Below are 13,429 nucleotides of genomic sequence, written 5' to 3'. Positions count from 1 at the left end.
AAGTTCCTCAGGCGGGCTGAGCCCCCTTTTGTGCTGAGGCCCTGCCTGCTCAGAGAGAAGCCTCACGGGTTGTAGTGCAACGCCTCCTCTCAGGTCATGGTGATGCCCAGATTCCTTGGGCCGGAACATCCTGACGCCCCTGCTGCCACTCAGTCTGGAATGAGGCACGGGCAGCAGGCCGGTGAAGGAAGGGCTTGAGATGGTGAATCTCTCACCGAGCTCCTGTCCTCCCCACGTCAGATCTCTGCGGGTCCTGCCCTCCCGTCATAGACAGACCCCAGCATTCAGGGAAAGGACGACGCCTTTATTATCGGACACAAGTGGCCACTCCTTGACTCTCCCAGAGGGCAAGTTCAGCCGCTCCCAGCAGCGTGTTGTTATCAGGTCACGGAGGTCTGTGGGGATGTCGAGGGATGATCATTCATGGAGAGGACAAGGAAATCATTCAACGCCCAAGGCTGTTTGGTTATGAGGTCAGAGGGAAAGTTGGCTCGGGGAATCAGCAAGGAGCTGAGAATCATCGGGAAATGGGCTCAGCAGAGAGGCATCCCACACCAGAGGGCTAGGGACAAGCCAAGTCCCACCACCCAAGCCAGTAGGCAGGTGGGGACAGCTCCATCTTGGAGAAAGGGCTCGAGCGGTTCCTCCGAATTCTCAGCCACGGAGAAGATCCCAATTTTCTGTGTATGGTTCAACAAGGAGCTGGAAGCTTCGGTCACGCAGCCCTGAATATGTATTTTAGAGATGATCCCACCTAGAGAGTGAAGATTCAGTCAGAGAGGTTTCAAAGGACCATACCCTTAAATTCCTGAGACCCACGGAATCCCAGCCCCCTCAGATCAGGAGGCCGGGCTTAGTCCCCTCCTCCCTCAGAGCTAGAAATCTGAGTTCCCAGGCCCCTGTACCCTCAGACCCATGAGTCAGGGCCTCAAGCACCCTCCCACCTCAGAACCACGGAATCCAGGCCCTCAACCCTGCATGCTTGGGACCTGGCCATCAGGACTCACCTCCATAGAGCCTAATGTAACCGCTGTAACAGTGAGTCGTGCCGTTAGGGCATGTAACGTTTTCCGGGTTTTCTGGGCACGGGGTAGAGCCCTGCACACAGATGGGACACTGCAAGTCTCCTGGGGTGGGGGCAGCTGAAAAGTAGAGAGAAGGTTGGGGCGCACGGCTCTGCTCCTAGCTGTAGCCACCCTCCTCGATCCCCAGAGTCTCTGTGCCTCCCCATCTCTCAGTGTCCCCAGTCCCACCCGGCCCCCTGGGATTCCATACCTGGACGAGGGAGAGAGTTCAGTAGGACGCTGGTACTCCTGGCCCTGTTGCACCTGTTGGAGGAGCAGAAATGGGCATAGGAGGCGACCAGCACTCCGGGGGGCCCCGAGTGTATGGAGACAGTCGGGGCATCCTGCGTCCTGCCCTTGGTGCAGCCTTTGCTTTCCACTATGACTGAGCTCTGTCCTGAGGGGTGAGAGAGAGCAGAAGCTGGGCTGGGGGGAGTTGGGCTCTGATGAGCCAGGGGCTCCCTGACGCCCGGCAGGCGGGTGGAGGGGTAATGCCAGTGCCTGATTACAGGGCACACGGAGTGTAGGGTGAAGGCTGGGGCCAGAGTCAGCTCTGTGGCGTTTTCGTTCTTCCTCGAATGTCACTCGCTCGGTACGGCCTCCCAAGAGCACCTGTTTTCCAACGGCAGCCTTCACCTCGCTCTCCCTGCCTCCTTTCCCGGCCGGGTTGCTCTTGTCTTCACTCCCATGCCTTACTCTGCTGCGTTTGTATTTCTCGCTGCCTCCCCACTGGCATGTAACACTGGAGGAAGGAGGATACGAAGGATCCACGGTGCCACCAACAGTGCCTGGCACGCGGCAGGCGCTCGATAGACCTCGAGTGAGACCGGCGAGGTCACTCCGTGCCCGCTCCGTCCTCCGTCTCCCTCACGTGGCCTCTCGCGAGGCAGCAAGGGCGGTACTATCGCTGTTGTCACTTTGCCCCGCTCCCAGAAGGGGGAACCCAGGCACAGAAAGAGGAAGGCAGGCCTGAGCGTGAGGGGAACCAGGCAGGAAGCTGGGGGACCTGACCCAGGGCGGGGAGACTCGGGAGCCCAGACTCGCCCTCTGCTGCAGCCCACGCACCTGCGTCTACCAGCAGAAGAGTCTCCTCACACACCTCCCCAGGGTCACAAATCTTGTGAGCTGTGGTCCACCTGATGGGCATCCGAGACAGGTTTCGACCAGTGTGTAACTCGCTCCCCCATTCACAGGTCAGAAAAGCTGCACAGAAGGAGTTGGCAGGGTCCGTGTAAGCCAGGGAATCAGCCACACCTTCCCTCCGGGTCCCATGCGTCCCCGAGGATTTCTCCAGGTGACCCGGCCACAGAGTCCTGCCACCTTAGATTTAGGAGGGACCTTGGAAGTCGGAGTCCCATCCACATCCTTCGCCCTGTTTTTGCCCGAACGTCTGCAGGAGCCTTTCTCCACGATCCTTGAGGAAGGCTATTGGGCGTGACGGGGACAACGGCTCCACTTCCTGTGTGGCACTCAGGGCTCTCACCTGGATGAGGAGGGGAGCCTGCCCCCATAGATTTCTTTCAACTGAGAAACCCTGTGTTCCGGAGCTAAATACTCAAAATGCCTAGGGCGTACGGAGCCTTTACTCTGCGTCTGAGCCACCCCCCCCCCCCCGCCCCCCTGCGGCCACCGGGATTACCTCAGTTCCTCACAGCCACCTCCGGCCACCATCATCGCCCCATTGTCCAGGTGGGAAAGAGGGTGCCTGGGTGGCTCAGTCGGTTAACTGTCTGTCTCTAGGGTTTGGCTCCGGGCGCGATCTCACGGTTTGTGGGATCGAGCCCCGTGTCGGACATCACCGAACCCGCTTGAGATTCCCTCTCTCCTCTTTCTCTGCCCTCCCCAGCTCCCTCTCAAAAATACACAAATAATCATTAAAAAAAAAAAAAAAAAAAAAAAGATGGGAAACAGAGGCAGAGGACTCGTTAAGTAGCTTGCCCCATGTCCCACCACAGGTCACTGGCAGAGCTGAGCTGGGAACTCAGGTGTTCTGGCTCCTCAGGTGGGGGCCGGGGTGGGGGGTGACGGCCGTCCTCGGCTACCTCGGCCCCTGCGCCCTCAGGAGTCCCTTTGAAAACCATGAGCCTAGACCTTCTCTTTGGCCCTCATGTGGCCAGGAGGGATGTGTCCCTTGAAACACCTGGGCTGGCGAAGCAGCATCCACACATGCGACCTTCGCCACAAGCCCACGAGGGAGGCCTGCTCATCTTCCCACCACGCAGACGACCAAATCACCCTCTGCTGCCTGCCCCGAGCCCGGACCCGCTTCTCTGGGCCCCGTCCTCCCCATCTTGGCCAAAGGCAGCTGCTCCGGTAAAACATTGCCGTCATCCTCGACAACTGCCTTCCTCTTGGGTTGCACCCATCAGGAAATCCTGTGGCTCAAGCTGCAAACCTACCTCCAGAACCTGACGGCTTCTCACCATCTCCACTGCTTCCGCCAGGCCCGGGACCACACGTCCTCACCTGCTCCCCCACCCTGATTTCCGGCCCACGCCCCCAGCAGCACCCCTCGTAAGGGGAAAGCCGATTCAAGCTCCTCTGCTCAGAAGGCTCCATCCCAAAGGTCCCCATCCCTCTCTGAATAAAACTGTAACTCCAAAGACCCACACAATCTGGCCTTAATAAACATTTAGAGGGGGCGCCTGCGTGGCTCAGTCAGTTCAGCATCCGACTTCGGCTCAGGTTGTGATCTCGCGGTTCGTGGGTTCAAGCCCCGCGTCGGGCTCTGTGTCAACGGCTCGGAGCCTGGAACCTGCTTCGGATTCTGTGTCTCCCTCTCTCTCTGCCCCTCCCCTGCTGTGCTCTGTCTCTCTGTCTGTCTGTCTCTCTCCCTCTCAAAACAAAACCAAAAACCAAACATTTAGGTTACCAGCGGGTCCTCGCGCCCAAGGCTGCGCTTCTCTCGTGACACTCACCGTTAGGGCTGCAGTCCTCACTCACAACGATGGACCCGATTTCCCGAGTCCCATTAAGCACGTTGCAGCCTTCTTGGGACATGCATCCTTGGACTCTCAGAACGGTGAAGACACCCCCTGTGGACAGGGGCGGGGAGGGGGTGAGGGAGGCTTTGCCCTTGGGGAAGGGGGGGTGGCGCGGCTCCCGGAGGCCAGACCCACCCTTCTCAGGTCTCGGCTTCCCCTGGCACCCACCAGAGAACCAGATCTCGGTCTTCAGACCCTTCCCCCACCACCGGTTTTGCGCCCCACGGGGACCTCCTGTCCTGGCTCACCTCCCCTGAGCTGGATTGAGCCACGGTAGCAGTGCATGCTCCCGGCCGGGCAGGTCATCTTTGTCACAGACTCGCAGTCCTGTTTAGACAAGCAGACTGGACACCGCAGGGAGCCCGGGCCTGGGGAGGGGACGGAGGGCTCTGGATTTGGATGGGGACCTACGACTCTCCACCCTGGCTTTGCTGGTCCCAAGGAGCGACCTCCCCAGTCTCCCACCGGTGTGCCCTCCCAGGCTCCTCTCTGCAGACACGCCGGGGAATCAGGGGCGGGTGGTAAGGGAAAGAGCAAGGAAAGAAGGGAAGGAACCAGAGGACCGTGGAGGGGCACCTGGGCCGGAGTACAGGAGGGGGTGCGGTGGGGGAGGGGTGCCCTGGGAGGAACCCAGGTGGTTCACCCCCCGGGGTCCATGAAACAGTGCGAGAACACCAGACACCTATGTTCACAAATGATTCCAGAGAGAAGAGAAACACAACACGTGGCCCCAGACCTGACTGGTGACACAGGGCAGGCAGGGATAGGAATATAGTCAATGGCGCTGTGATAGCGATGTATGGTGACAGGTGGGAGCTACGTTTGCGGTGGGCACAGCGTAAGGCCCAGAGTTGTCCAATCCCTGTGCTGTACGGCCGAAACTAACGTCATGCTGTGTGTCAGCTCGAATTAAAAAAAAAAAAAAAAATGTCACGGGCCAATTTCACTTTGGAAGAGGGAATGCCAAAAGCCTAAATAAAACGTGAGTGGGCCAAATTCTGAAGAGAAAAAGAAACAAGGAGGAGAAAGGAGCAGGCGCCAGGTGAAGGCCATGCTAGGTGCTCGAACACCAGGAAATGAGTGCGGTTTGCTGCTCAGGAGGACGGGAGAAGGGGTGCTGAGGGAGGGAGCCGCAGGGGGAGTGGACAGGGAGGAGGGAGGGAAGAGGGAGCTAAACGGAGGGTCCCTCTGTGCTCACGTCTGCCCCTCAGCCCTGCTGCTCCCGGCTCCCAGTGCTCCTGACAGCCCCTCTCGCCCCCTGTGCCCTCCGGGTCCCGCCTCCCCACGCACCCCGCACCTGCGGTGGAGGGCAGGGCCCAGAGTGGGAGGGTCGTGGACAGGTTGTTGCAGTTGTCTTCCTGGCGGCACACGTGGGTGTAGGAGAGGACGGAGAGGCCGGGGCCTGCCCTGTGCTCCGTGATGCGGGCATCCTGATTCCCCACCGGGGTGCAGCCCTTGGTGAGTACTATGTTCACTTGAAGTCCTGCACCGAGAGAGAGAGGCAGGCCCTGGACCCCTGGGTCTGAGGGAGGAGGGCCCGGGGGCCCTGGACCCCTGGGTCCGAGGGAGGAGGGGCTGGAAACCTGGACCCCTGGGTCTGAGGGAGGAGGGGCTGGGAGCCCTGGACCCAGGAGGGAGGAGGGGCTGGGGGTCTGAATCCTGGGTCTGAGGGAAGAGGGACTAGAAAGTTGGATCCCTGGGTCTGAGGCAGGAGGGGGCTGGGGGCCAGAACTCCTCGGTCTGAGGGGGGAGGGGCTGGAAACCTGGACCCCTGGGTCTGAGAGAGGAGGAGGGGCTGGGGCCCTGGATCCTGGGTCCTAGAGGGAGGGTCTGATAGTAGTCTGGGGTGAGAGGCTGGAGAGGCGACTGGGCGCCCCAGGGGCTGTTCCTGCCAAGGAGGGGACGGCTGCTTGGCTGAGTCCCTATACAACACAGGACTGGGAAGGGAGGGATGTCTCTCCCAGGGAAGGGTGAGAGTCACCCTTGAGGCCCACGGGGCTCTTCTCACCGTTGTCAATGAGGATCAGCGTGTCTTGGCAGCCCCAGCCGTTGGCACATACCTCGTGGTCCGCCTTCCACCGAAGGGGCATTTCCGATACATTAATCAGAAACTCACGTGTTGCCCTCTGACAGGTCAGGGCCTGCGCTCCTGAGACGGGGAGAGAAATCCATCTGAGCCCATCCTCCGGGAAAACGCCCTCCCAGGTCGGGGTCCTCACTCACGGGGCAACACGAGGGTGGCGCCCAGGAGAGCCAGCTGCAGCGCAGGGCTCATGGTCAGGGCAGCTGGGACTCTGGCTCCTTCACCTTCTTCTGGGGGCCCAGACCTTTTATATCTCTTCACACCCCAGGCAGCCAGGAAAGGGCGGGAGGCAGGGCCTTGAGAGAGGAGGTCTGGGCCCACCCTCTGAATCTCACTGGATGAGAAATCCGGATCCTCCCTCCTTCCCCGGACCCAGGGGTCCAGGCTCCCTGACCCCGCCCCCCCACCCCCACCCCAGCAATCAGAAACATCCGGGCCCCCAGGCCCCACTGGTCCAGCCACTCCGCCCCCTTTCCTCCGGAGCCCAGCTATAAGGCTGCCCTCCCCCACCCTGTCTCAGGGTAGTTTGGGAAGGCGGTTTCCTCACTGCAACCTGGCCCCACGTGGGGAAATAGCCCAACAGCCCATGAGGACATTGTTGGGTGCGTACTGGCTACTCTCTACTTTAACCTCTGCCCAATGCGGATTCTGGCTTCTTACTTCTTTCTTCCATTGTTTACCTTTATGTTCCCTTCTCCATGATTTTCCCTCATGCATTTCTCTTCCGCTGTTCTCCCCACTCGTAGCAATCCAGGCCCGCGTCTCCACCTCCCGGCCACCCACCCACTGGGGAGCTGAAGTATGGCGAGTGGAGGGGTTGTAGTGGAAAGTAAATCTCTGTCCATGACAGGATATTCCTTGACAACACGTTTCTTTGCCAGAGAGAGATGGGAAGGGGGATGTGCTAGAAAAGCAGCTATTCAGAAAAACAGCCTCAACGCTGTGCCTTGTAACGTCGATCTATTTCTTTTTTTTTATTTAGCTTTTTTTTTTTTTTAATTTTACAGATAGAGTATGAGCAAGGGAGAGGGGCAGAGGGAGAGAGAGACAGAATCTCAAGCAAGCTCCACGGGGAGCCCAATGCGAGGCTCAATCGCATAACCCTGGGATCATGACCAGAGCCGAAATCAAGAGTCCCATGCTCAACCGACTGCGCCACCCAGGCGTCCCAACGGGGGCCTATTTCTGTGGTATAAATAGTTCTGCCATGTCTGATTTCAAGCTACCAGTCATTTAACACATAGCTGGAAACATTCTGAAATATTTAACAATCGGCTTTTGCAAGCCTGTACAAACCAGCTCTAGCACACTGGGTAGGAGGGGGCCGGGGAGGAATAAGGGCTATCTGCCCCTGTGTGTATGAGGAAGAGGAAAGTGGGAGGAGCCGTAGCAGAGGAGAAAGAGACTAACGTGTAACTTACAACTCTATGTTTATTTTTGACATCTTTATACATTCTAGTTCACGTTTAAACTTTGCCACACAGGCAGAGTCACATTTCCCCATCTCTCAGTGCATCGACACTACCAATGGGGCATACAATGAGTGTTCAATAAATACTGATTGGATAAACGAATGAATGAATGAATGCTCGGTGAAAGATGGCGAGAGAGCCATCACTACGTCTGTACGGGTTGTGGGGCCGTAGAAACACCACCCCCTCCCCAATGAGTCACATTGTTGCTGTGGGAATAATGGCGCCCTCTGGAGATGCGCATGGCCTGAAGCAGTGTTTCTGAGTGAGCAGGGGAGGGGCAGAGAGGGAGGACAGAGGACCCAAAGCAGGCTCCCCACGGAGAGCGGAAGCTCGACGACGCGGGGCTCGAACTCACAAACTGTGAGATCATGACCCGACCTGAAGTTAGGCCCTTAACCACCTGAGCCACCCAGGCAGTGTTGGGCCCTTAACCACCTGAGCCACCCAGGCAGCCCCCTGGAACAGTGTTTCTGGAGGAAGAGAAGGAAGGGTGGGCAAAGAGGCACATAGGGTCATAGGTAGTCAATTCGATGTCTTGCTTTTAGTCAACATATATTTATTAAAGCTGGACTCTGTGCAAGGCACCATCCCAGTTGTTGGGGATTCAGGAAGACCAACAAGAATGAGGCCCAGCTTCTGCTCAGCTCACACCTGATCGAGAGAGATAGACATGGAGCAAACACATGAGCATACACACACACACAAATGGTGCTGGGTGCTGGGCAGGGTGAAGACCAAGTGATGTGAAAGTTAAGTGACTGAACTGGGATCAGGGAAGGTCTCCAGGAGGAGATGGCCTGTGAGCTGAGAGCAGGATGAAAAGAAAGAGCTTACCATGGAAGACATGCACCAAATGCATTCCAGGCAGAGGCAAGAGCAGGTGCAAAGGCCCTGGGGTGGGCCCATGCCTGGTTTATGGAGAGGATTAGAAAGAAAGCAGGCGGCTAGGCTGGAGCAAGGAGGAGGTAGTGGGTGTTGAGAGTGGCAGGTTGGCAGGAGCCTGGCAAGGCAGGACCGAGTCAGGATATTAAGGCAACCTTCCTGGGAGTCCTGTGTATTTCAAGTAGCAAATGCAAGGCTGGGCGTGGAGCTATTTAGCAAAAAGGCTTACAGTTTCGGGTGTGTGAAACTCTGCTACCAGGCCGGATCTTGTCGCTCCCTGATTGTGTAGCCTTGGGTCATTCCCTTCCCCCCCTCCCAATTGCTTCACCCTCTTCCGTACAGAAAGGGTGATGATTATCCTCAGCTCATGGGTTGTTCATAGACCTGGGACTTCACAAATGAGGGGGGAGGCCGGATCCATTTGAGAAGGACCCTGCAATGCCACCAGGGGTGTAGACAGTGACTGATCCCCTGTACCAGAAAGACTGGAGGCTATTTATCCGGGGCAGCTGGGCACCGGTCAAAGGCAAATAAATGCTCAGACCTTGCAGGGATTATTTGGATGATGGTTCTGGGTGGACGTTAATCCCCGCCATGAAGGAGGTCGGCTCTCCTGCTCTGTCCTATAATATGGTTCAGAGGGACCCTGATCATCTGATTTTCTACAGAACATCACACTCACCCACTGCATTGATGGATTTGTGTTATTGACTCGGACACAGTGAACAAGAGGTAGCAAACACCCTTGATGATTCAGTAAATGAGACGTGTGTAACAGAGGGTGAGAGATCAACGGGGCCACATCCAGCAACCCCATCATATTGGTGTAAACCCTGGGGCCCCATAGGTCTAGGGCATGTCCCCAAACAGCAGCCCCCCCGTATCCGCGGAGGATACATTCCAAAGCCCCCAGTGGATGCCTGAATGCACAGTAGTTCCAAGCTCTCTGTATACTGTTCCTTTCCTACCTATACATACCTATGCTAAAGTTTCATTTTTTTAAGTTTATTTATTTTGAGGGGTTGGGGAGGGGCAGGGAGAGAGAGAATCCCAAGCAGGCTCTGTGCTGCTAACCCAGAGCCCAACACGGGGCTTGAACCTACGAACCGTGAGATCACAACCTGAGCCGAAATCAAGATTCAGACGCCTAACCGACGGAGCCACCCAGGCACCCCCCACGCTAAAGTTTAACTTATAAACTGGGTGCAATACGAGATTAACAACAATGACTAATGTTTACATAGGACAATCATAACAATATACTGTAAGAGAAGTTATGTGAATGTGCCTCTCAAAATATCTTACTGTACTGGGCTCACCCTTCTCTGTGTGATGATGTGAGATGATAACATGCCCCCGTGATGAGTCAGGGGAATGACCGGGGGGCTGAGACAGGGTGTTAAGCGAGGACCCGACCTTCTGACCCTGTGTCAGAAGGGGGATCAGCTGCTTCCAGACCACGGCTTACGGCAGGTAACTGAAACTGCAGCATTCTTTCTGAGACAATTTGCTACACCTTATGCGGCTGCCTTTAGAACAAAGATAGGTCTCTAAAGATTTGGGGGGTGGGAGACAGAAATGTAGCACATTTTGACGTGTTACTCCTACTCACTTTTGAGGGAACCCACAAGACCGCCAGTTTTGAGTAGATCCTAGAGTAGGAAGGGTCTGGAACGAAAGTCATATGACCCAACAGACCCAACGGCTTTGAAAAGTTTCTGTGACAGAAAGAGCTAAGAGGATAAGTGAGAAAGTCGGGGTTTGGGAGCAAAGGGTACGTATGTCTCCTTTTGCAAATAACTATCCTCCGGTTAGAAAGCAGCTCCTGGCTTATTACTGTGTCCCAGGGGAGTCTGGCTACTGGCCTGTGGGACACCAAGGGCGTTGTGACCTGCACTGCACATCACCTGCCGGGTGGTGTCTGAGCTACCAAACCGTGACCCCGGCCAGGCACGGGGGGCAGCCACCACCCAGGGAAAAGGTGCGTATGGGATCAGGCTCTCACGGGGTGGGGGGCACAGGTGAACGCCTCGGCAGGTGGCTCAGGTGCCCACGGTACCCGCTTCTGCCGCCCGTCCCTCCACACGCACCTGCGGGTTCGCGAGGCTACTCTGTGATCTGTTTACAGAGAAGGGGTAAAACAGCCCGGGTTTAAGGACAGGTCTGTACGGTGGGCCGGGGCCAGGCAGTGGGTAGCTGCTGGGTTAGCACGGCACTCGGGTGGCCCTGGAAGACGTAGGGAAATCCTGCAGGTGGTGAAACGTAGTATTCACTGAGGGCTGCGCCGTGGCAGTGGGCCAGGAGGCCCACGTCCCGGAGCCCAGGGCAGCCCCCGGCCTCTGCGTCCATGTGTCCTGACAACTACTACAAGAAGCTGCCCACACCCTCCAGCTCTGAACCCCCCTACACACACACACACACACACACACACACACACACAGGTGCCCAGAGAGTTCAGCCAACATTCCTCTCTGTGGATGGGAAGTGAGTTCATGCAGGATTCCAAGGTCTCCCTGAAGACCCCAGAGGACTCAGACCTCGTTCTTGCCCCAAAGGGGCTTCTAGGAGGAGGGGAGACATCAGAGATACAGGTGGTCATAAGGCTGTGGCAAGGTGCCTCGTTAGCGCAGTAGACAGCGCATCAGTCTCATAAGGCTGTGGCGAAGGGAGTCTGGGAGAGCTCAGGGGAGGAAGCCACTAATGTCCCGGGTAGGGGGGAGCATTAAGGAGGGCTTCACAGAGGAGGTGACCCGTGAGCTGTGTCTTACAGATAAGCTGCAGTTTATTGGCAGAAGAAAGGATGGTAACAGGCAGAGGAAACAGCACGTGAAAGACCTGGAGGAAAGAGCAAGGCTGCTGTTTTCAGGAAGAGTCTGCCTGAGGGGCGCCTGGGGGGCGCAGTCGGTGAAGCATCTGACTCTTGATCTCGGCTCAGGTCGTGATCTCACAGTTTGTGAGTTTGAGCCCCGCATCCGGCTCTGCGCTGATGGCACAAAGCCTGCTTGGGGTTCTGTCTCTCCTTCTCTCTGCCCCTGCCCCCCTTGTGTGCTCGCTCTTTTTCTCAAAATAAATAAACTTTAAAAAAAAAAAAAGGGGTCTGCCTGAGAAGGGATCATCAAGAGGATGGGGTGCAGCTGGAACTGGGGGTGATTACGAGTTTTCCAGGCAGACAAGGTGGGTGTGGGCAACAAAGGGAGAGCCATTCTAAGCAGAAGGAACAGCAGTGCAGGGTCAAGGAGGCAGCAACGACCTTGGGAATGGCTAGCGGCGGGGGGGGGGGGGGGGGGGGGCCGGGGCTGGTCAAGTACCTGCAAAGCCAGACCGAGGGGTCGGCCTGTCTCCGGAGGGCAGGGAGCCATGGAGAGTTGCCGAGCAGGAAGGGACACTCCGCCAAGGAAGCTTTCTGACCGCCCATCGCTTTTCCAGTTGGACATTCTCATCTTCCGGTTGCTCGGTGTTTGCTCTGTGGGGTCATCCGAAGGAACCGGCTGACGCCTGCACCAACACATTCACCACCGTTGCCGCAGGAACGGTGCCACAGCCACCGCACCCCCCAATACTGCACTTTCCGCTTCTGTCACTGCCACCACCAAGTGATCATTTGAGCAACTGTGAAATGATCATAGGACTGGCGTTACCTGTGCTCCATCGGACCCCCGGTCGAGCTCTGCCTGTGCTTCTTCCGTGTGGTAGAATCCCCCGCCCCGAATGCGGATTTGTTTCCTGATCCTACTGATTGTTGAATCGGTCACGCTCCCAGAAGGAAATGAACGGTACAACCCCAACTTGGGTGATTTGAGCAGAATTTATTAAAGAAACTGCTGCTTACAATGGTAAGGCTGGATCCAGGGAAACACAAAGGATGGGCAAGAGTTGGGAACAAGCCTGTATTTTAAATATGTTGTCTGCTGTGACAATATATAACAAAGAGTCAGGACCACTGAGAACGTAGGTCAGGTTGCGCACTGCACAAATGCTCTCCATCTAGGGGACGCGATGCACGTCATAGACATATAACCTGTATGAAAAGGCTCAATACTGAAACGGGGAGAAAGCTCCCTTCTACATAAATCTGCCTCTGAACATAAGGCCAAGCACCCTCATGGTGTGCTGGTAAATGTTTAACTGCTTCCCTGAGGGGAGAAATAAAAGCTCTGACTTGTAGTGTTTGCCTATTCCCATGGTGTAAATATTCCCACCATGACTGATTTCAAGTTACCACGATGTCACAGAACAGGGAGTTGGGAAGAAATGCCCCGTGGCAACCATCATATAATATTTCTACTTACAGATATAATAGATTTATAAAAATAACCTCAAGAACATAGGTAATAGGGGCGCCTGGATGGATCAGTCAGGATCTCACAGTTTCGTTCGTGAGATCGAGCCCCACATCAGGCTTTGTGCTGTCAGGGACCCTGGGCTCATGACCTGAGCCGAAACCAAGAGTCAGACGCTCAACCAACTAAGCCACCCAGGTGCCCCTAACTATGTAAGAGTTTTAATTGAAGAGGTGAGTGTGTTTTCTGTAGCTATCTCCTGACACAGAGAGCTGGCATTTTATAGAATTCTCTTCGGCTCCTTGAGTTCCAGAGAGTTCCGGAGATTTGCGAACACTTCACTCAAAGAACCTAAGGTCTGAATTACCTGAGGCCAAAGGGGAATGAATTCATTGACGCCCCTTTGCCCTCTTTACTATTAAGAATTTCCACGGAGTTTTTGATGGTTTTAAAAACGGAACCTCAGGAAAGATCGACTGTTACTTTATTGACATCAGTGAATAAAGTTTTAAACCCACACTAACTCTGAATGCCTCCTTTTGTGTTACTTGATATAGAAGTGGGTCGGGGCTATCTTTACATGCCAAAAATGAATTTAAAAAGCCACAAATAAAAATGCCATGCTACCTGACTGGGGTTAAGCAAGCGGATACATAGAGGC

The 13,429-nt window shown here is 55.9% G+C and overlaps 1 protein-coding gene across 6 annotated transcripts in view; it reads right to left on the bottom strand.

The window, feature by feature from the left end:
• Positions 1-283: 283 nt before the first annotated feature.
• The window catches only part of CD177 (CD177 molecule), a 34,907-nt gene continuing 21,761 nt past the window's right edge, over positions 284-13,429 (bottom strand). For 3 of the 6 annotated variants that reach the window (XM_078438367.2, XM_078438365.2, XM_078438366.2), the window contains exons 3-11: positions 11,797-11,951; positions 6,057-6,197; positions 5,346-5,531; positions 4,297-4,416; positions 3,983-4,099; positions 2,130-2,267; positions 1,276-1,461; positions 1,008-1,142; positions 284-754 (exon numbers count right to left, since the gene is read on the bottom strand). In XM_078438367.2, the coding sequence (XP_078294493.2) occupies positions 534-754; positions 1,008-1,142; positions 1,276-1,461; positions 2,130-2,267; positions 3,983-4,099; positions 4,297-4,416; positions 5,346-5,531; positions 6,057-6,138 (1,185 nt within the window). In that variant the 5' untranslated portion in view covers positions 6,139-6,197; positions 11,797-11,951 and the 3' untranslated portion in view covers positions 284-533. Of the gene's footprint in view, positions 755-1,007; positions 1,143-1,275; positions 1,462-2,129; positions 2,268-3,982; positions 4,100-4,296; positions 4,417-5,345; positions 5,532-6,056; positions 6,198-6,271; positions 6,516-6,811; positions 7,957-11,796; positions 11,952-13,429 lie in introns of those variants that run through there. The other 3 variants (XM_078438364.2, XM_060651310.3, XM_078438368.2) reach the window with 3 other exon arrangements.

This window comes from Panthera onca, chromosome E2, assembly GCF_046562875.1.
Source record: "Panthera onca isolate mPanOnc1 chromosome E2, mPanOnc1 haplotype 2, whole genome shotgun sequence".
NCBI classification, from domain to species: Eukaryota; Metazoa; Chordata; class Mammalia; order Carnivora; family Felidae; genus Panthera; species Panthera onca.
The sequence above is the reverse complement of the archived record's forward strand: the minus strand, read 5'-3'. Positions and strand labels throughout refer to the sequence as shown.